The sequence below is a fragment of the Phodopus roborovskii genome, unplaced genomic scaffold, assembly GCF_943737965.1.
Source record: "Phodopus roborovskii unplaced genomic scaffold, PHOROB, whole genome shotgun sequence".
NCBI classification, from domain to species: Eukaryota; Metazoa; Chordata; class Mammalia; order Rodentia; family Cricetidae; genus Phodopus; species Phodopus roborovskii.
In genome coordinates, this window is record NW_026126511.1 from 52,044,905 (window position 1) to 52,068,496 (window position 23,592).

The 23,592-nt window shown below is 42.9% G+C and overlaps 1 protein-coding gene across 1 annotated transcript in view; it reads left to right on the forward strand.

Annotated features, from left to right (window-relative positions):
- Nucleotides 1-23,592, forward strand: part of Tnfrsf19 (TNF receptor superfamily member 19) — a 92,825-nt gene that overhangs the window by 18,320 nt on the left and 50,913 nt on the right. Inside the window, exon 3 of the mRNA XM_051195570.1 lies at nucleotides 2,898-3,008. Within this exon, the coding sequence (XP_051051527.1) occupies nucleotides 2,898-3,008 (111 nt within the window). The remainder of the gene's footprint in view (nucleotides 1-2,897; nucleotides 3,009-23,592) is intronic.

Consider the following 23,592-nt stretch of genomic DNA (forward strand, 5'->3'; position numbering starts at 1 on the left):
GGTTTATAGGCATGTTTCTATCATAATACACCTTAGAGCAGTGTTCTCAACGTTCCTAATGCTGACACTCTTCACTACAGTTCTTTTGTCGTGGTGACCTCCAACCACAAAACTATTTTGTTGCTACTTAATAACTGTAATTTTACTAGTTATGAGTAGTAATATAAATATCTGATATGTAGGATATAGGATATCTGGCACGTGATCCCAGTGAAAAGACTGTTTGCCACACCTCCCATTCCCAACAGGGTCTTGACCTAAGGGTTGAGAATCACTGGCTTAGAGTCTAGGAAAACCATAAATTCTAAGTTGATTTCCAGGATCTAAACAGTTAATGAAGAAGTCAAAATAGTTGGTTGTTGTTTTGTGGGACTGAATTCAGGGCCTTGTGCATGCTAGGCAAGTATTGTACCACTAAACTACATCACTAGATAAGATAAACTTTTTGCATCTATCTTGAGTTCAAAAATTGGTAAAGACAGAGAATTTTTAGTGTTTTTGAACGTGTGATGAAAGTTAATGAGGGTGTCCCTGCTTAGGGTAAAAGGCTGAGCCGATTCCCTTCTTCTGAGACAACCTTAACAATGCTGCTCTACTTACTATTTCACAAGTTTTCATCCTTAGAACTTCTAAGTAAATAAACGGTAAAAACAAGAAGCTTCCAGCCTGCTTACATCTTCAATAGATAACTGTTGTTTTTGTTATTCTTAGATAGGGTCTCCTGTAAGGAGTAAGGTTTTTCCTCCTGCTGCCTGGTCTTGTCCTGCCGCCACGCCAGCCCCAATTAACACACAGAGACTCTGTATTTGATATAATGCTGGTGGCCAGGTACTAGTTTCTTATCGGCTAGCTCTGTCTTAAGTATTAACCCATTTCTATGTATTTCCACGTGGTCTTACCGAGAGCGGAGGCACGGCGGTTCTGTTCTCTCCAGACTCTCCATCCTGACTCCTCCCTACTCCTTCCTCTTTCCTCCTTGTCTCCTAGTCCCTCCTCTCTTCCTTTCCTATTGGCCAACAGTGCTTTAGTCATTAACCAGTATGAGAAACATATTTACAGAATGGCATCTCCCATCAGTCTCCAGTTGCCTGTGATGGCCCCGAACTTGCTACACAGCCGAGAATGGCCCTGAACTGCTCTTCTTGCCCGAGTGCCTAGGTTACAAGCACAGACTGCCACACCCATATTACATGGTACAGGGGATCAAACTTAGGGGCTTGTGAATGCTAAGCTAGCACTCCACCATTTGAGCTAAGTTCTCAGTTTGAGATAACTTTATAAATGTATTTTTAAATTTTTCAATTATTTTTCATTTTTTGTACAGGTTATCATGTGTTTAAGTCACCCTCCCCTCTGCCCTCCCTCTTCTTATCTCTCTCCCTCCCATTTGTCCCCTGTATTACTCTAAACAATTTCACTTCTATTTCATTTCTTGTATAGACACATGACTTCATGTTACTATGAAAGACAACATTATGTAGCTCAAGTTGGTCTCGAACTCTCTAGCCAAGTATGACCTTGAACTTCTGACCCTCCTCCCTACACCTCTCCAATGCTGCCATTACAGGCATTCACCCCACCACATAGGGTTATAAAGTGCTGGGGATTGAGCCCAGGACTTCATTCATGCTAGGCAAGCCCTCTGCCAGCTGAGCTACATTCCCAGCCCAATACTAACTTTTTAAATAGAACATTGTCTGTCAATAAGTAAGGGCCAGTGGAATGGCTCAGTGGTTAGGCTTGCCACCAAGCCTAATGACTTCAGTTTGATGCCTGGGCCCATATGGTGGAGGGAGAGAACTAACTCCCACAAACTGCCCTCCGACCTCCACATAAGTGTTGTTTCATGTGCACTACACACACACAAATAAATATGTAAATAAATAAATGTAAAAAATTCAAGTAAATACATATGTATAGAATGACAGTAATAATGTGAGCTTGGTTTTAGTAGATAGATGGATGTTGCTAAGTTAATTAAGCTAATGAATGGTGGGGGTTTAATCACAGTGTGGTTTTTTCCCATGTAAGGTCTACGCTCTGAGCTAAAGCACACTGTTCAGCCCCAGGAAGGGCTGGAGGGTGATCAGTGAGGATGAGTTCAGATTCACACAGCACTTTTGTTGAGAAGAGTCCAGAGCTAGCCATTTTTCATCTCTATTTCCACTGCCATCCTCAGGAGGTGTGAGCTCATGGCTGTCAGATAGGAGTTTTCAAAGTGAGTGTAGTGCACCTGGAATCTCCATCCAACCAGGGGACAGTACTTGGGGAGAGGAGGCATAAAGGTAGGGAGTTTGAGGCCAGCCTGGGCAACATCTTGAGATCCCATCTCAAATAAACAACAGCAGCAACAACTTTTTAAAAATTAAGTTCAGCGATATCTAGAGAATAATCACAAGTTCCTGTGGTGGTGTGACTCCATCTCACCCTGTATGCATTATTAGAGTTGTTCATACTCTCCTAAGATCATAAAAGGTTGGTTGATTTAATTCAGAAGTTTTCAGGTAGCAAAAGTCCTGGGGTCCCTCATCATCATCATCATCATTATCAGAGTAACAGATGGCTTAGAGTCTAGGAAGACCATAAATTCTAAGTTGATTTCCAGGATCTAAACAGTTAATGAAGAAGTCAGAATAGTTGGTTGTTGTTTTGTGGGGTTATAGTTAAGTCTAGAACAAGGGTCCCTGGTTATGGGATGAATGGACCTTCTCTGAGCTAAGAAGGATTTGTTACAGATTTTTTTGTCCCCTGAACTCATTCAGAAAGCAGTGGTTCTTCTTAAATCACAACTTAAATCAATGCCATGCTAAGGCAGTTTTTACTGTGTCATTTCTTTCTTGCAAGCAGCCTGAGGAGTGGAGTGAAGGTAACATTTTGGGAAATATTTTCTTTTCCAGTCATGTAAAGTGATTTGTGAAACTGGAGACTGCAGACAGCAAGAATTCAAGGATCAGTCTGGAAATTGTGTCCTCTGCAAACAGTGTGGGCCTGGCATGGAGTTGTCCAAGGTACATATCAAGTACATGCTTGTATTTACATCTGACAAAACATTCTTTCAAACCAAATTGTCCTGTTGGGTAACAGGACAAAATTCTTGGCTCATTATGCTACTTTAGGAAGATATTATAGAATTCCCCTTAATACTTCTAATCCCTGTATCTTTTTGAGATAAGTAGAGTCTAACAACTAGAATTCTACAAATGTCATTATTGTATATAACTTAGTATTTTACTGATAGAATATTTTAGGGGTTAATTGTAAAGAACCAATATTCTACCTAAAGCTTAAACGTTAAAATACAAATAACTATGGATGAAATAAGGAAAATAGAAATACCACCATTTTCTAGGCTTCTTTTTCTTAAAATGAATGTTACCATTGCTGGTCAGTCAGTCATGTTCTCAATAGGGACATGATGAGGCAGGCAGGGGTATTGCAGGAAGCAAGCATTGTAAATTTACCAGTGTAAATGTCCCTCACTCCGGAGAGCACTTTCGAGTGTGCATTTTAAACCCTACTCATATTCCAGTTTCTTCTCCTGACCTCTTCGAAGCTATATACCCATTTGCTTTATTTTTTGATCTTTTGAAGATGTTACTAGTTGTGGGGAATCAGTGCAATGTTTTGTTCTCAATAAACATCAAAGCCTTCTGTTAGGAAAAAAGACAATGGATTTTTGTTTTTATTGAAAGTGATTTTTAAAAGGAAAGCACTCGCCCCTGCAGGGTGCTATTATGTAAAACCCAGTCTTATGGGCCATAGATTGTTGATCAATGATCTACAAGCAGCAGGAAACAAAGAGGTACCCATTCCACAGGCCCCACCCTTTGGGGCTTTCCTTTCTGGTTGCTGTGTTGAGTAATGGTGGCTTTCAGAGTTCTGACTATATCTTTATTGAAATGTCTTCCAGCTCTCTGACAGCTAGTTGATTACTGCATCTCACCAGGAAGGTTTTGGGCCCTCTTGACTGTACCACCATTTTTTTCAGATACAGGTTCTGCCTGCCATATTGAGTAGATAGCAGGGACATCAAATAAAGCCGAGCACCCTGGCCCCCCCAGGATGAGTCTTCCATCCCCTGAGAGCATTTTGCCTAACACCGGGAAAGATGAGTGAGTGGAAGTTTATGGGTTCTGAGATGAATAAAACATTGCAGAAAAAGTTTATCCTCTTATCTTCCTCCTTGGACTGTAGAGGATACAAAACAAATATCTAGAGATTCAGAACTGAAGGTGAAGGTTCAATCAGCTGTAAGTTTTTTAAAATGAAAAGAAAAAAATCATTCCACAGTCTTCTGCACTGACCAGGAGCATTTCTGCAGCTGAACAAACTCGAGGGTCAGAGGGCTCTAAGATCTGTGAGAGAAATGAGTCTTTAGAAGTCAGGCAGACACAAAGAGTCACAAGACACTCATTGCCCCACAACCTCCCACTGGGCAGGAAGCTGGAACTATCCTTGGCAAATTGCCAAAGCCTTGGTTTGGAGGGGGGGCGGATGCAGAGCTCTGGAGTTCTGCTTCAAGCAGCCTCGATCCCTATTACCTCCAGAGGATCAAAGAGATTGTCAGGATGCATATGAAAGAGCATCCCTCTTCTCCAATAAGGTGGTGGTGGTGGGGGGTGGTGCTTAATGAAAGAAGACAGAGCAGTGTACTCTTGAGAAGACCCACCCTTGGGGGCGGGGACTGGAGGGAAATTGGAGGACTATTACCATCGTGTAAGAGACAAGGGAGATGGGAAGACCAGTGCTATCCTATCTTAGAAGCGATGGGGAGAGAGGGTGAAGGAGAGGTGAGGGTGAGGGGCAAAGGGAGGGAGGGGTAGAGAGTGAGAGAGAGAGTGTGTGTATGTGTGTGTAATGTGTGTGTGTATGTGTGTGTATGTATGTATGAGTACCTTGAAGGTCGTTCAGGGGCACAGGCTCACAGACAGACAGACAGACAGACAGCTTTCCCACACTACTAAAGGGATATATAGGATAATCCTTTTTACCGAGTTCATCAGGTATGATGTGTAACAAAAGACTACAAAGCACAAGAAAAAGCGTACTAGTCTCAGAAAGAGGGAGGAAGGGAGGGAGGGAGGGAGGGAAGAAAGGAGGGAGGGAGGGGGCAGTGGTGGTGAGTGAGTGGGAGAGAAAAGGGGACTGAGTGAAGTAGAAACAGCAGCAAATCCTCCAGCAGAGTGGAGACTTCAGCATCCTTCCATTGGAAACAGCAGAGCTACAAGCAGACTCTTAGCAAGGTCATCGCTGATGACGACACCACCATCAATCAAACTGGATGTCATTGACATTTAGAGGCACCTTTGTCCAGTGCCAGCAGAATAAACCTTCTTCTCAAGCTTTCATGAAAGATTTAGCAACCTGGACTTGTCTGGTTGTTAAGTCCTTCGTAATACATTTAAAAGGACATTTGAAGTGTAAATGTGATCCGCCCTTCAACAGACAAAGGACAACAGAAACCAGGAACAGGAAGACAGCTGGACAAGTCCTCAGGTGCTATGAGACTAAAGAGCCACCATGCTAAATAACTAACAAGCTAGAGACAAGACAAATTTACTTTTCCCAAGAAAATGATAATCAGCTTATAAAAATTTATAAGATAAAATGAAATAGTACTTAGAATAAGGGTGTGAAATTAATGCATTTATTAGGAAAAAAAAAGATCTAAAGCCATGTAACTAAGCTTCTGTATTAGCAAACTAAAGAACAAATGAAATCCAAACTGTGAAGAAAATAGATGGGAGAGAGAAAGAGAAAGAAGTGGATGGAAACAGGGAATCAAAAGAGAAAACTAATGAAAGAAAAAAAATTGGTTTTTCAGAAAGATTAAAACAAACAAACAAAGCCTTCTGACCAGGCTTTGTGAGGAACTAGGAAATAAGAAACATACTATAAATATCTCAGTTGAAAGAGAGTATCACAGGAGATCATGGACTGAAAACTCTGATATTTACAATCTCACAGATAAAATGTACCAAGTCTGTAAAAGACACAATCTACCAAAACATTCTAGTGAGAACATTCTCTGAAGACCTTTACCTACTGAGGAGATCCACTCCATCATTGTTAGTAAACTGCCAGACAGTAAGCGCCAAGCCAAAAGGAGTCACCAGTTAGGAAGAAGCTTCCCCAGTCTCTCCTGTAACACAAAATCAGAGAGCACAAACTCATGCAGTGAGTGTTAACAGCACCTACTATCAAAATCAGACAATAATAATACAAAAGAGAGAGAAAGCTACAGAACAATAACATAAACATAGACATGAAAATCTTCAACAAAAACTCAACAAGTTCATGCCAAGAATATTCTACTGTGTCCTGATGATCGCTCACCAGGCACTGGAATATCAGTGTTCCTGTCATGCAAGCCTGGATGACCATTTGAAATCCAGTGAGTGTAACCCATCACATCAATACACCAAGGAAGAAAAATCATGTGCCATATCAGTAACCATTTGAAAACCATTTGATACCCATTCAAAGTGAAAACTCCCAGTAAAGTAGGAAAGGAGGGGGAATTTACTTACCCTGATAAAGAATACTTTACCAGAACAAGTATAGTTACTTATTCAGAGGAGTTAAAAACCTCTATCTACACAAAATATGCACAGGGCTGACTTTAGAACCAGCTTTACTCATGATTACTAAGACCTACAAGCGATGCAGTTATCCTATGATAGGCCAGCGAGAGACCAGGCCATCCAGTCAATGAAATATTATCCTGCACCAAAAACTGATAGCAAGCAATGAAAAGACATGGAGACTGTCAAAAACATACTTTGTGACAGTTTGGAGATAGCAAAAAGGTTGGCGTTTGCTGTAAGTCAGGGAAGAGGGGGATTAAGTGGGTAGAATGCAGCATGTCAATATGTAGTGGTCCATACCTGTAATATGTGCAGCAGCAGGACTGAATCCCAAGAGAAGTAAGTAGAAGCTTCATGTCATAGGACAGCAGTCACAGAGTGAGTGGATTGAAACAAATGCATCATTCAGACACAAGAAGTTGATAATGGAAGAGGCTATGTCGGGAGTGGCGGGAGGTATGGGTGCAGCTGATGTCTCTGGTTCTTCCTCTCCCAGTTTTACTGCAAGCCTGGACTTTAAACAGTGAAGTCTTGAGGGATGAGAAGCTGACCCAGTTGGTAAAGTGTATTGAGTACAAGCATCAGGACCTGAGTTTGATCCCCCAGACATCACATTGAAGAAAGAAATTCCCGGCATGGTGGTGGGCACGTTTAATTCCAGCACTAGGGTTGTAGGGACAGGCAGATTCCTGGAGTGAGCTGATCTCTAGTCTAACCAAATTGGAGAGCTCCGGGTTTAGTATGAGGCCCTGTCTCAAAAAATAAGTTCCTGAGAATATGAGGAGGATGTACTATATTGACTTGTAGCATCTGCACACACATGCACATTTCTCACTCTCAAACTTGTATACAACATTGTTTTAAAATACTAACAAAATGAAGTCTTTGTTGAGTGTGGTGGCATATGCCTATGATCCTACCTACTTAGGAGGATGAGGCAAAAGAATCATGAATTGGAGGTTAGCCTGGGTTAGAGAGTCCTGTTTCAAAAACAGCATCAAATAAGAACAAACAAACAAGAAAAACATGAAGTCTTTATAAAACAATCGCCAGTCAATTTTTCGAGACTGTTGTCTGATAGAACAACCACCATGAATGAGATACGAGATACAGGAGTATTTGGTTTCAATGAACGAATGAGTGAGCCAATAGCATCCTTCCATCTTCCTAGACTTTCAAAATAATGAACAAGGTTCCTCTGACTGTCCAAAACCACCCCCTTCCCATCCTTCTGCCTTCTTCACACTCAAGAACCCTACTCTGGTCCCCATATTCCCACCTGGCTCAAATGATCCTTCACGGCCTGTTTTCCCCTGTAAGATGCTCTTTGTATTCACCTGACTCGATAGGCATGCTCTTTGGGTAACATACACACATTCGAAGATGATTTCACCTGCAGTGAAAACTGACACATAGGTCCTACATTCCCCAAAGTTAAAGGAGCAAATGGGCTGAGGACCTGTCTCAGTGGAAGAGTACTTGCCTCGTATAGATAAGGCTCTGAGTTCAATCTCCGCCTATTAAAAAAATCAAATAAAAAAGAAAAAGAAAGAAAACAAGGAAACAGCAACAAAAAGAGAGTTTCTGTATTTCAGATTCCTATGGAATCTCTCTTCCCAATGTGGCGTTTTGAAGGCAAATGGTCCCATAGGTTCATGTGTTTGAATACTTGGTCGCCAGTTGGTAGAACTGTTTGGGAAGGATTTGAGTCTTGGCCTTGTTGGAGGAGGGGCGTCACTGGGGATGGCTCTGAGATTTCAAAAGGCTGATGCTATCACTACTGCTTTCTCTGCCTCCTGCTTGTGAACTTCCAGTTGTCCCTGCTACCATTCCTTTGCTCTGCCATCATGGGCTCTAACCTGCTGAAACTATAAACCCAATTAAATGCCTTTTATAAGTTGCCTTCATCGTGGTGCTTTGTCACAGCAATAGAAAAGTGGCTAAGACACCTAGGTAGCAGATTTCCCTAAGCATTGAAGCAGCTACCCAACCATATTATACCCACAATACCCTTGGAGCAGCACCCACAGTGTCCTGGTGTGCATGATGCTGCGTGGATACATTAAGACACAGACATGTTAGCACATGGCCTGTGCGGTTCGCTTGAGAGTGGCAACTCCTGTCAGTACAGCTTGGTTGCCTTACTGTCCAACCCATCCAGGCCCCCAGCACAGTGTATTTGCTCAGGGACTGAATGAGTCCATCCACCTTAGGTATTTACCTTAGATATTTATTTTTTAAGATATTTACCGTCTAATGGTATGAACATTAATGAATTAGTACACATTACAAATTACAAAGTTTTTAATCTTGGTTCTGGTCAGTGAATAAAACTAATAATAAAAAAATAACCTTTTATTTAAGGAGTAAAACAAAGTTCGTTCTCCCTCGATATAAGAGCCTCTGGATAACCTTATTATTTTAGTTTACTCATCTCACTGTGTCAAACATAGTTTAACATTTAGGTCCATTGTGTGTATGTGTGTGTGGTGCCGTGCATTAGACTCAGCACTTTGCACATCCTAGGCAAGTACTCTATTACAGCACCATAGCTTCAGCCCTCATTTTTCCAAGATGAGGAGTCTGTTTGAAGCATCATACTTTAGGGTCATAATGTGTTTACCACTGCAAGCATGTTATCTGTGTTTTCAAACCAGAGTTAGGAAAACTTTGGGTAGGCAGACACAAGTACATTCTCCAAGTGTGGTTGTAATAATAGTTATTATTTTCTTTGTAAGACATTCAGCTCTATTTTTCCTCAAGGTGTCTAGGCTTACCTACTGCTGGTTAGGTTTCCACCATCTATAATATGTAATTGGGGCTTGCTGGTAGCAGCTGGGGCAGTGTTCTGGAGATGCTGTGTGTCTTGGTGCACTTGTCGATGGGACCAGCCTCCTCCACCTGTCAGTCATTTGATAAGAAGTCTGCTTAGAGACTCCTGCTCTGACAATACACTGGCTATTTTGATTGACGGGCTTCCCTTCTGTGCCACTGTAACTTAGCTATCTGAACCTGTCACGAAACCTACAGAATTGAGTTTGGATTTTGTTTTACTTATTTACTTATTTTTAGTTTAGTTTTTTTTTTTTAAATATTTGCTTATTTTTGTGCTTTGCCTGCATGTGTATCTGTGACCCATGAGTGTGCCTGGTGCCCATGGAATTCAGAAGAGAGTGTTGGATCCCAGGGGACTGGAATTATAGATGGTTGCGAGCTGCCATGTGGGTTCTGGGAATTGAAACTGGGTCCTCCAGAACTTCAGTCAATGCTCTTAACCACTGTCTCGTAGGTTTGTGTGTTTGTCACTTGGGCACTCAGTAGCCACTTTGGCTGTTAAACATTTGCAGTATGTTTAGCTAGTGCTGCTGAGAAAATCAACATTTAGTTTTCTCTCGTTTGAACATTTCTAATTTAAGTGAAGCACTTTGAAACTCTGGCTTATGAATTGCAAGGTACAGCTGAGAAATCATAAGATGTCTTCCAGAAGTTCTGACGGAGAGCCACATTCTAAAACAGGTCTCCAGTCAGTGCACACCCTGCTGACACCCATGTGTGAGGCAGAGGTAGAGCCACCCTGCCAGCTACCTGCTTCCCAGCTTTCCTCTCCACAAATGTCCTGTCCTTGTCCCCACCTAGCAGATGAGAACCCCCAGCTTGCAGCCTCTAAGCCCGCATTCCCCACACCAGATGATGCTCCTGACGCCTTGCTGAGCGGTCTCATTGCATCAGTTCTGTTTGCTTCCCATGCTCCTCCTTAAAGTCCTAAATCTGCTCCTTCAGGTTGCCTTTAGTAAAGTCCCTGTAACTGCATTTTTGGGAAGAATATATGACAGATAACAGCCATTTGGAATCTGTTGGGGGAACTTAAGCCTGCTGAGTTGTATACACACACACACACACACACACACACACACACACACACACACACACACAGATAGATTTCTCTTTTGAAAGTTTCTAACACGGTTGAGAATGTTTTTTTCCCTCTCAGGGTCAAAACCAAGACTGTTCACATGGCCCCTCGGGTGGTACCTGCCAGGCACATGGGACTGTAAGCATGATTGAGTGCCACTTGTTTTCAACATCCTTTAGACTCTCTGAGATACAGGGGAGAGGGGGACTTTTGTTTGCCCAAAGTAACCACACTGGAGTTTTGAATTCCTACTGCCTAGAATTCGCCAGCACTGGCCCCTCCTCCTCCTGGAGAATGAATGCCAACAATGTGCTTTTAACATGATCGCCTCACAGCAGTAAATCAGGAAACTAGTTTTTGCATGAACCACTTGAAGCAGGCTGCAAGCCTCTGGCATGATTTTCAAAGAAAGCTTTTCTAACCAATTATTGGGATGACTTTCGTCAATGTAAAAAAAAAAAAAAAAAAAAAGGAACTCTTGTAAACAACTCACTTTCCTCACAGGGCAAGTGTCCAGCTTTGGGTTTTAAAAAGATGTCTAATTTTTTGAAAGTGCTTCTCATCTCTGTGAATAAAGTCACCAAGAATTAAAATAATTTTCAATTATATATTTCAAGAGGACTCATCTGTCTTTTAAGTTATTCATTGTTTTTCTTAGCCACACTGGTGAGCCAGTATGTCCAACAGATAGCAGCAAGTTCCCCCTTGTAATTTTTCTTTAAAGCCCCCAAGTGCAGATTTTCGTAGCTCTTTGGTGTTGTTTTACTAAAGGAAATTAAAACGCTAATGTCCAAGCACAAGCCGTATAAACCTAATTTGACATTCCCATTTTTCATGCCCTTGACTTTCTCCACGAATAGCTTTTTTCCCATTTAATTCTGGAATTTAACATTTAAACTTTTAAAGTTCAAAGAACCAAAGCAAATAACTTACTGGTTGTACAAATAAATAGTGAGTGCTGGTAGGCCCAAAGGCACTGGGAGCCATTCCTGGACCTGGAGGGTCTGGGAGGCCCCCTGCGGTCTGGTCTGGGGAACTGTCCTTCCTCTGTGTTTTGTTCAGTGCTGGCTTTGCAAAGGCAGGAAAAAGAGAAGGGATTTAGGGGCTGTCAGCTTTGAGTCATCTTGCTACTGGATAGCCACCAAGTGTGGCTTGAGACTCTTGGGCAGAGCACTGCCATCTTCGGTGGGAGCAGCTGGGTTTGATCCAGAACCTGGAAAGGAAGTCTCCAGGCTCATCCCGATGCCCACTGTGCCTTCACACACCCAGGTCACCCAAGAAGTGACTCCTGGCTGGCTGGGGAGCCATGGCTGCAGCCTTACAGGTTCTGCTCCTGAGAATTTATTTTTAAGGGGGATCTTTAGGAAATGCTGCTTTGAAGAGTATTTGCTCATCCATTCCTTTGTCCAGCAGGCATTCCCGTCTGTCTCCCTTCCTGCACTGCTGAGGTGGGTACACGAATTGAGGAGAGTTGGTATTGAGGACGGCTTCCTCTACACATTTAGAGGGAAAATAAGAATCCAAGGGTGATACCTTTCTCCGCCGCATTGCTGTTTTATCTGTGTGCAGATTTTCTCACTTGAAAAGTTTATCGATAAAACAGTCTGCTTGAGTACCTAAGGAAGTGCCAGTTACTTCCTTCAAACTCTTACGACACCACATCGTTATTTAAGAAAATAAAGCTGGTAGGGTATTTTGAAGCCATAAGATAAACTTTGAACCTTAGTATTTATGGTAGGAGCTCCTTTAAAAAAAAGAAGAGAAATCCAATTCTAAGTCTAGGCAGGTGATGTGCTCACCCTCTTCCGCTCCTTCCCTTCACTAACCCTACACGCTCTTTTCTACCCTCCCACCTGGGAACATGCCAGAGAATGCGGAGAGCTAGACAGCAGAGAGTAGATGTCATATAGGACTGCCACAGTAAGGAAGGACCTCAGTGTGGCATCGGATAGCAGCGTAGGAGAGAGGGGTTTGTACTGAATGTAGCCTGTGCAAGGAGCTAGGCAGAGGTCAACGGGCGGAAAAGGATAAAAAATGTTCATGGGGATTTTGGTTAAACTGACCAAGCAGGAGTTTTAGTAAGACTGTCCAGAATGAACAGGTGCAGGGTGAGGGGCCTGAACAGATATGGTGGAGAGGTCTGGATTAAACAGACTTGATAGATTCCTTAGACAGCTGAGCTCTTGTAGACAAGGCCTATCCAAAGCACTACTCAGAGGAGCCTGCTGAGCATTTAATCTAGAGGAACCTTGACAAAAAGCTAAGCATGAACACAGCTTGTATCCCTTACCATCTGCCTCCTGCAGAACAGAGTGTAGCTAGGGAAATTATTCCCTTTCTGCTAAGCATTATGGGGAATACGATTTGAAATTGTTTTCATTCGATGTACAATAAGGTGATCTGATTAGTGTACAGGCAGATAGCCAGCCAAGTGTGAATGCTTTCTGTACACAGCATGTAGGTGCTGTGTGAGTGAACAGCACTAGCCAGGCACAATCCCACTGCATCCACACAGTTGGTCCTCCTTGTCACTCATGGAGCACTCCCCTAGACATGCCAAGTGTTGTCACTCATGGAGCACTCCCGTAGACATGCCAAGTGTTGTCACTCATGGAGCACTCCCCCAGACATGCCAAGTGTTGTCACTCATGGAGCACTCCCGTAGACATGCCAAGTGTTGTCACTCATGGAGCACTCCCCCCAGACATGCCAAGTGTTGTCACTCATGGAGCACTCCCGTAAACATGCCAAGTGCTGTCACTCATGGAGCACTCCCGTAGACATGCCAAGTCCTGTCACTCATGGAGCACTCCCGTAGACATGCCAAGTGTTGTCACTCATGGAGCACTCCCCCAGACATGCCAAATGTTGTCACTCATGGAGCACTCCCCCAGACATGCCAAGTGTTGTCACTCATGGAGCACTCCCCCAGACATGCCAAGTGTTGTCACTCATGGAGCACTCCCGTAGACATGCCAAGTGTTGTCACTCATGGAGCACTCCCCCAGACATGCCAAGTGTTGTCACTCATGGAGCACTCCCGTAGACATGCCAAGTGTTGTCACTCATGGAGCACTCCCCCAGACATGCCAAGTGTTGTCACTCATGGAGCACTCCCGTAAACATGCCAAGTGCTGTCACTCATGGAGCACTCCCGTAGACATGCCAAGTCCTGTCACTCATGGAGCACTCCCGTAGACATGCCAAGTGTTGTCACTCATGGAGCACTCCCCCAGACATGCCAAATGTTGTCACTCATGGAGCACTCCCCCAGACATGCCAAGTGTTGTCACTCATGGAGCACTCCCCCAGACATGCCAAGTGTTGTCACTCATGGAGCACTCCCGTAGACATGCCAAGTGTTGTCACTCATGGAGCACTCCCCCAGACATGCCAAGTGTTGTCACTCATGGAGCACTCCCGTAAACATGCCAAGTGCTGTCACTCATGGAGCACTCCCGTAGACATGCCAAGTCCTGTCACTCATGGAGCACTCCCGTAGACATGCCAAGTGTTGTCACTCATGGAGCACTCCCCCAGACATGCCAAATGTTGTCACTCATGGAGCACTCCCCCAGACATGCCAAGTGTTGTCACTCATGGAGCACTCCCCCAGACATGCCAAGTGTGAAGTAGCAAAGAGCTGCAGAGTGGTGTACCAAGCCTGGGCACAGGAATAGGTATTTTGGAGAGGTCATCCCCAAACCCATTACCAGTGTTTCCCTATGTGTCAGGGATGGGATTTTAGGGACTGAGATGGAAGAAGGTATATTGCTTAAGTGTTTTAAGATGTTATATGTAGTATATTTCAGTATACAGTGGAAAAGACATAATCCCAAGCTTGGGAGAGGCACAAGTACACAAAGATATGGGAAGTGTACCTACCAGGACTGTGATGGTTGGAGGCTGTGTGTTGCCGTCATCTAGCTGTTCACCTTGTTTCCACTTGGTCCATATTTCTTGACTTTTGTGGAGAAGGCTTCAAGGCATTTTCAGCACCTGGTTTCGCTGAATGAAATAAAAACACCAAAGCAGACGTGTATACTGGGGTAATTTATGTTTATGTGCTGTTTACACGCAGCCTGGATTATGAGTAATTACAGTGTTCTGTGTTTATAGTGCTTTGGACATGTGACTGCTCAGCGATGTTGCCACAGCAGACACTGATTTGTTCCTTGGAAACTGGTTCTCCAAATTTCCAGTTAATTCAAAGTTTCTACTTAATTCAATGTGTAGAATTATACACTGAGCCAACACCATTAGTCTATTAGCTTGTCATGAGCTGTGGCTATTTTTTTTAAATAAATTTAACAATAATATTAGGCATGTTTTTTAAGATTAGTTTTTGAAAATAAGTCTTAGAGAAAACATATTTTAAATAAAATTCTCCCCAATAAGTTAACAGAGTTCCCAGGACACTAAATGATAAATATTTCATGAATGTTATTAATTATATTGGATGTAGGTTTTCTCTCCTTTTTTAGTGGGTATGTATGTGTGTAAGAGTGTGTGAGAGAGACAGGGTTTCTCTATTCAAGCTTGACTACCCTATAACTAGATATGTAAATGATGCTGGCCTCCAACTCACAGAGATCCTATGGTCTCTGCCTCCCGAGTGCTGGGGCTTAAGGTGTGTGCCACCACAGCTGGCATGGATGTAGGTTTTCATTCACCTAAATTCAACCCAATGAAAATGGCTCTTGCTATCACAATCTGTAAGTTCAAACACTGTAGGTTGGTATCCAGTAAGGAGATCCAGCAAGAGGATCTGGAGCCTGGTTGTTCCTTTTTGCATGATTAAGGTTGATGTAGAATGGAGTATGTACATGCATGCATACATACTTGCATGCACATATGTACATGCACGCACACACACATACATGTATAAACATATTCAACAGATGCTCATTCTATAAAATACAACAGGTATAAATGACCCAGGAAACGATGAGATGAACACATTGGTCAAAATGGTGCTTATGTGGTACAAACTCTAGCTAGTCGGAATAAAAAAAGTGTAAATCATCTCCTTCTGTTAGAATACCCATCCTTTCTTTTAAAAAAATGAGACCCTCAAAGCTCCTATTGATTTTTAGTTACTGTTTTGTTTTCTGAGGTAGAGTCTTACTATTTAGCCCTGTCCACCCTCCTTCCATAACCTCTTGATACCTGGGATTACAGGTACATGCTACTGTGAGCGCTCTCTTCTTGATCTTTATGTCCAGTTGGATTATTTGCCTGGTTCTTCGTGGTGGATGGAGGTAGAATGTGGAGGAAGTGATCTCAGCAGGAGCCAGGAGTGACAGTGGGCTGCCTGGCAGGGCCACAAAGCCAGCACAGCTGCCAGTGTAGACAACACCGTGAACAGCTTTTGCAGGTGCCTCAGCTGGTGAAGTTCAGTTGCACTGAATGATGGCTGAGTTTTTTAATTTTTGTTTTCAGTATAGAAAACTTGTAGTGCATTTTAAGATAATTATTTTCCCTATAAGCTGGGTTAAGTGGAAAACAGTATGTTTTAGTTTGTAAACTAGAAAAAGTTGGGGATAGATAATGTAACCATGTTTCTCAATGGAGCATTATTGTCCTTCCTCCCCTTTTTCAGTCCTGGGGATTGAGCCCAGGGTCGTGCACATGCTAGACAAGCTGTTTACAAGACAGACTCTCACTGTACTGCCCAGGCTAGCCTGAGCTCACAACCTTACTTGCCTCCACCATCCAAATATGTTATTAAACTTTAATCAGGAAAGTTGGTTTATTGGTTTGTAGAAAGTCCAAAATAATAACAGCCATCGGTATAATTTGTTTAATGGGTGCCCACTGTGCTTGATTTAGGTTTTATATGTTTTCCCATTCATTCTTCAAAACAATACCATAGGGCAGATATTACTATTCCCGTCTCACTGATGATGAGACTGAGTACCAGAGCTCCCAGAGTAACTTGGCCAACAAGTGTCAGAGTTGGCACATCAACCCTTGCAATTTTGGAGCCAATGTAGGAAAACACATCCTTTTTGCTCCATTTCTTCCCAGTTCACACACACTTTCTCCTAACTTTCCTTTTTCCTCTTTCTGCCTCTCTCCTCCCCTCCTCCTCCCCCTTTTGCTGTGTTCAAACTTGTACCCAGGTCTCTGACAGTGCTGGCTGCAAGGATCAAAGCCTGACTTTGAAACACTCTGCTTTGGCTGGAGCCTTTGACTAGAAGCTTCTCATGTGAACAATGTGGCACCCGCCCCCAAGTGTCACGTGTACAGCGCTTTGATCCCTGAAGATGGTGTGGGGGAGGCCCCTCTGTACTCAGAGAAAGCCTTTGCAAGCTCCTGGTGCTCTGAGCAACAGCAGTGCTCAGCAAAAACAGGAGTCTGTCTAGAGCACAGCCACAAGCCCCACACAGAGCACCGAAGCCTGAACAATGGCCTCCTGCAAGACTCCTCGCAGTCCAAAGAAATTCCTTCTGAATGCCGATCTTCATGATTGCCCTGATTTCAAGGGGGGATAGATGTTTTTGTGAGCACTGAACTATAAATGGTAGAATTATAGGAAATTGGCACCACTGGCCAGGAGACAGTCTCTGTTAACTGAAAAGAAATTCTAACTTGTAAATTCATTCTTTAGATCGTGCGTGGGGTTTTTGCATCATTTTGTCCTGTCCCTGTTTGGTTGAGATGACGTACTCAACATGAGGAGAGTGGTTGACATCTTTAGTCACTCCAAAAATCCTAATGTGAGGAGTTTTGGAGTTGTTGGACACTTGGTTCCCATAGACCCCTAAACATCATAGATTTCATTGGCCATGATCACCCTCCAGAACTTGATTGTAAGACCCTATTGCTGAAGACAACACATACTTGAGTCAAGAACATTTGGTACTGCCTGGAGGATTCAGCCCTTTGGTCAGTTTTCATAGTGCCAGAAGGTGCTATGCATGATATCAGAGGAGAAAAGTGATCATCTTAGCCTGAGAGATACAATAAAGAGATGCCTATGGATGCAAGAGCAGCATGAGTTATGGGAGTAGCCAAACACTTTTTGATTGAATTTAAGGCCTGTGCCAGGGGATAGAACAAATGCCTGGCACCATAGTAGAGCCATGAACCTGAAGCTAGATAGGTTACAGGCCCTAGGGGAGAACCTACTACTATTATTCTGCTAAATGGACATAGTATTAAGACAACTCCTAGTAGCATCACTCTGCCCACAAACAAGTTCATATTCAAACTCTCATCAAAGTTTCTTCACACTGTAGATGAAAGTTAACAGAGAGCCTCAATTGGTCAACAAACAGAGAATAAGAAGTTGCGGAGTTCTTAGCCTTAAATGGGACATCTATAACTTCCCCTCCCCTCAAGGCTCAGGGATCATCTTGGAAGAGGAGGTGGAAAGCTTGCAAGAGCTGGCGTGGTGGATGACTACAAGGAGCAGAGTGAGATGCTTACACTAATCATGGGGTTGGAAACATTGCTCAGCGATAAGGGTGTGCTCAGCTTATAGAGGTCCTGGGTTTAGTCTCCAACCCTGGGAAGAGAGAGACCAATGGATGATCTACCTTTTCCCTCTCTAAATATCTCTCAAATGTATGTAGGGTCTGTACACTGGAGAGGTGTAGTAGTTCATATTATAATCCCTTTGGGACGCTGAGGCAGGAGGCTGACTGGCAGTTAGAAGCCAATTTGAACTACAGAATGAAGCTCTGTATAAAAACACAAACAAAACTGCATTTGAAGAAGCATATTAACTGAGAGGACAACATGTTCTGGGGGTGTCACTTATCCCAGGGGATGATGTTAACTAGTGAATCCTGGGTTGAGTTTGCCTATCCTTTATGACTAGCTTATAGCACAGACAGTCTGTCCTTGGTGTTGGTTTAGGTCTAATTTTTCAGCCAGTAAGTAATTTTATATAAAAAATAAAGGTGAAACTTTATGAACAAATGGACATTTTCCACAAGCTGGGCCTTATATTTCCAGCATTCGGTGATACAGGTGAGAAACTGAGGCCCTAAGAGATTTTACCTTATCCCTCTTCCATGCCCGTGACCTTGCTTAAACTCTCTCTCTCTCTCTCTCTCTCTCTCTCTCTCTCTCTCTCTCTCTCTCTCTCTCTGAAAAGGTGATTGCCTCAGATCTGAAGCTGGTTCTGTGTTTAATGCCACTAGTACAGTGTCTTTACCCTGCAGTGTAGCTTTTGGCACAGTGCTTACTCTATAGGTGAGTTGTGAAGGCGGAGCCTCATCTCCTACACCATCTGGGTCACCCTGCATAAGGCCAACACTTCTCTAAAGTGCCATTCCCTGGGCAGCATCAACAGCACTCAACAGGGAATGAGCATGGCTTTATACTTTATACAGCTCTCAGGGAGTAAGCACCTAGGCGTGCTAGGACTTTCCCCTTCAAACTAAGAATTTCTTGGTTGTATTGAGAATCTGTGCAAAGGCACTTCAGATTGGACATAGTTCTTAACAGATGTGATGAAAATCTAAAACCATGAATTGTGGCTCTTTTTTTTAACAGACACTCTGGTGATTTTTTTCTGGCTTCATAGTCAGAGGCCAGTTTTCCTTAAGGAAGGATTAGTGTGTTTCAAACAGCTGGCAGGCTGGACAAGTCCACCAGCTCTTGATTCTTACCAGGAAAACCATCCCCCGGTTTTCAACCTTTCACAGCACATCAACAAAAGTATTGGGAGAACTGGACTTTGAGAACCACAGATATTACAGAGTGTACATGCCTATGGGCCAGGCAATGGGTGCCTTTGGAAGCAATTCTACCATGAGAGTACCAATGTGGCAAGTGGGGTGGTTCTCTGTGGGATGGAAGGCCTAGTCCTCTGCCATACTGACTGTGGTGGCTATTCTTGGTTGTCAACTTGACGTCATCTGGAATGAACTAAAACCCCAGCAGCTGGGCACACCTGTGAGGGATTTTTTTCCCCTTAATTAAATCATTTGAAGTGGGAGACCCACCTTTAGCCTAGACACTTTGAGGTGGGAGGATCCGCGTTTAATCTGGGCCATATCATATGCTGGCAGCTTATATAAAGGACTTGGAAGAAGGAAGTTTTCACTCTCAGCTTCCTTGCTCTCACTCTTGCTGGGAAGTCCCTTCCTTCACTGGCATTAGAACCTACTTCTTTAGGATTCTGGTGACTACTGTGACATACGGCCTCATGGGCTGGACAACTAACTAACTACTGGATTCTCAGACCTTCTGTTGGTAAACAACCAGTGTTGAGTTTCTGGACCACAGCCTATAAACCACTCTAATAAATCTCTCTCTCTCTCTCTCTCTCTCTCTCTCTCTCTCTCTCTCTCTCTCTCTCTCTCCCCTCTCTCTTTCTCTAAGTTATATTCTTCCAGAGAACCCTGACTAATACAGATTTTTGGAACCAGAAGTGGTTCATGTGATTTTTTTTTTTTTTTTTTTTGGTTTTGTTTTGTTTTTGGTATCTGGAATAAATATTCCAATTTGCCAATACCTACAAAGTTACTGAAGCCTCTCCTATAAGCTCATAGTGTCAACTATTTTATAAATTTAAGGAGACAAATGTATTTGATTATCCAAATTCACTAATGGTGAGAGGAAATGGTCTTGGTGACTCTGTATACAAAACTTTTAACAATGTGTGGAAAAAATGGTGATGCTGGTGGTCACCCTGTATTTTTGGAGAAATTATCAGAGGGAAAGAATGAACTTAGTGACAAATTAAGCAATTTTAAGCATCCCAGAATATGGTAAAGGGTGACAGTGATAACGTTGACCAGCTCCAGGTGCGCGCTCACAGTCTAAAGTGTGTTTAGACTGGAAAAGAATCTTTTCTCCAGCAGCCACAGAGCTCAAGTTGCAGAAAATCAGACAGAAGCCCTCATTACAAGGTTGGCTGAATTACAGTGAAAATTCAAAGGTCAGCCTTGGAGGTGTCATTGTTTTAAAGTCAGGGCATTCATTGGTAGAGAACAGGACCCTGGGATGTAGGATGGAGATGAGGGGGAGGATCCTACTGAGGCCCATCATCTCACTTGAGGACAGAGGATTTTGTAATCTCTCCACCCTTAGCAGAAGATGTGCTCCCACCACATGTGCTGAAATACTTACTGCCTTTTCTACGTCTTTGTCTGCTAAACCAACAGTGACTTTCCCTAAAGGAAATGCTAGGCAAGACAATACTGATGTCCCTCAGAGCCTACCACTAGTCACCTCCAGACAAACAGCCAGACATAAGTCTAAGCAGGCTCCTAACGGGGAGATAGAAAGTATCATCTATGAGGAGGTGAACCAAAGAGCTTAGTGAGTTTGCTAATTCATTCAAGCAGAAGTCTGGGGAATATGTGTGGGAATGGATTTTAAGGATATGGGGATAATAGTAGAAGGAACATAAAACTGGATCTGGCTCCACTAAGTGGAGATTCTAGGTTTAACTCGGAAGCTTGCGATTAAAAAAGATGTCAAAAGTTTGTTTGAATGGTTGGCTAAAGTGTTTATCGAAAGATGGCCTACTGTTGAAGATGCCTGATATCCCTTGGCTTAGTATTGATGAAGGATTTAGCCTCAGGGAAATTGTGATGCTAGAGTGGGTACACTGTGTAAAATCAAATCTTCCACAATGGGGAGGCCCAGAACACATTGTCTTCACTAATTCTATAAGGCACAAAATGGTAAGAAGGACACCAGCACATTTGAAGAACGTTGTCATCACCCTGTTTCTTGTGCTGGACCTTAGGGTTGGGGACACTAATTTTCAGTTGAATGAATTTAATGCAATTGGTTTAATTGGGCCCCAAAGTAGCAGGGGCCAGGTGGCAATGCTGAATTGCCAAAGGCAAGGTTATCATAGTTATTGAAATGGGCAGCATAGACAAAGATATGGCCATAATGGCCTGACCCACGATAGGCAGTGACTTTTATGGTGGCATGACTTGTATAGACCTTTGGTACTATCTAATCAGTCATGGTGTTTCCAGGCATGAAATAGATGAGAAGCCTATTGCATTTCTGTTTGATCATATAAATGGAAAAATTCTCAAATAAATGAAAGAAAAGCCACATTGGATCATGGGAAAAGGTAATCTCAGCTGGCAGCCAGTTTCCAGACCTGAGTCAGTTTGCAGACCCGAGTCCTTGATTGAAGGGATAGCCAAGTTCTCCTGAGAAAGAACCTCAATAAACACCTAAGAGTTTTACTGTTAGCCCCTTTCCAGCCTTCTACAGAGGGACCTAAAGCCTTTTACAAGGATAACTGTACACTTGTGGCAAGGAAACAATCAGACTTTCTGGGATCAAAGTCATGTGCCACCATGCCCGGCTAAGATTAGTGGAATTTTGGCTGAATTCTGACTCAGAGTAGGTCCAGTGGTCCTCAAACTCATCCTGTGCTTATTTCCTCCATCCCAGAATGAAAAATTGGGAAAAATACACTTAGAAATTAACAAAATTTTCACATTGGTCCCCTGACCTGTGAAGTGGGGGGCTATTATGGTTGAAAAGGTTTAATGGAAGCCTCTGGAATTGCCTCTCTGCCTTGGAAACTAGTGAATCAAAAACAGCATCACACCCCTGAAGGAACTGCAGAGATCAGTGCTACCATCAAAGACTTGAAAGATGCAGGGATGGTGATTCCCACCACATCTTTGCTTTAACTCTCTCTGTCCAGTGCAGAAGACAGATGGATCGTGAAGAATGACCATTGACTATTGGAAACTCCATCAAATAGCAATTCCAATTACAGTTGCTGCACCAGATGTGGTGTCCTTACTTGAGCAGATTAACACATCTCCTGGTACCCTCTTTATGTAGCTATTGATCTACCAAATGTCTTTTTCTCATTACCTGTCTTTAAGGACTACCAGAAACAATTTGCTTTCAGTTGGTGAGGCCAGCAATACACCTTCACACTTTTACTTCAAGGATACCTTAACTCTTCAACCCTGTGTCATAAATTAGTAGTGGGATCTTGATCATCTGTCTCTTCCATGAAATATCACATCAGTGCACTATATTGACAACATTATACTGATTGAACCAAGTGAGAAGGAGGTAGCAACCATTTTGAACTCATTGTTAGCATATATATGCATCACAGGATGGGAAATAAATACAACCAAAATTCAAGGACCTTCTACCTCAGTGAAATCCTTATGAGTCAAGTGGTGTAGGGCATGCAGAGAAATTCCATCTAAGATAAAAGATAAGTTATTGCACCTGGCCCCTCTCATGACCAAGTAAGAAGCACAATGTTTAGTGGGTCACAGAAAAGACCTTTGGGATTTTGGAGCAAACTAAACCCATCATGAGCTGGGTATTATCTAACTCACCAAGCCAACAAGTAGAACATGCAATGCAATCTATTATCCAATGGAAGTGGTATATATGTGATCAGGCCAGAGTAGGTCCTGAAGGCACAAGCAAGTTACACAAAGAGAAGTTGCCTAAATGCCAATGGTTTCTACTCCTATTACAATGCTGTCTTCACCCAAAAATGCCTCTGTAGCCTCATGGAGTGTGCCCTGTGGTTGGTTGACTGAGGAAGAGAAGACTAGGGCCTGATTTACTGATGGTTCTTCATTTTATGCAGGCACCACCCAGAAGTGGACAGATGAAACATTACAACCTCTTTCTGGGACAACTGATGTCCTTCTGTATTCTGTGAATATATGTTTCTATTATTGGTTGATGAATAAATGCTGATTGTCCAATAGCCAGGCAGGAAGTATAGGTATAGGTGGGGCTACCAGACAAGGAGAATTCTGGGAAGAGCAAAGGCTAGGAAGCAGTCACCAGAGAGAGAGGGGGGGGGGAAGAGAGATGCCATGTAGCCACAGAAGGAGTAATATGCTGGAACATTACCAGAGAGAGAGAGAGAGAGAGAGAGAGAGAGAGAGAGAGAGAGAGATGCCATGTAGCCACTGAAGGAGTAATATGCTGGAGCAATACTGGTAAGCCACAGCTTTGTGATAATAAATAGATTAATAGAAATGGGTTAATAATTAAGAGAAACTTAGCCAATAAGAAGTTTATGATTAATAGACGCCTCTGTATGTTTATTTGAGACTGAATGGCTGTGGAACCAGGCAGAACAGAAACTTCCGTCTACAGACAACC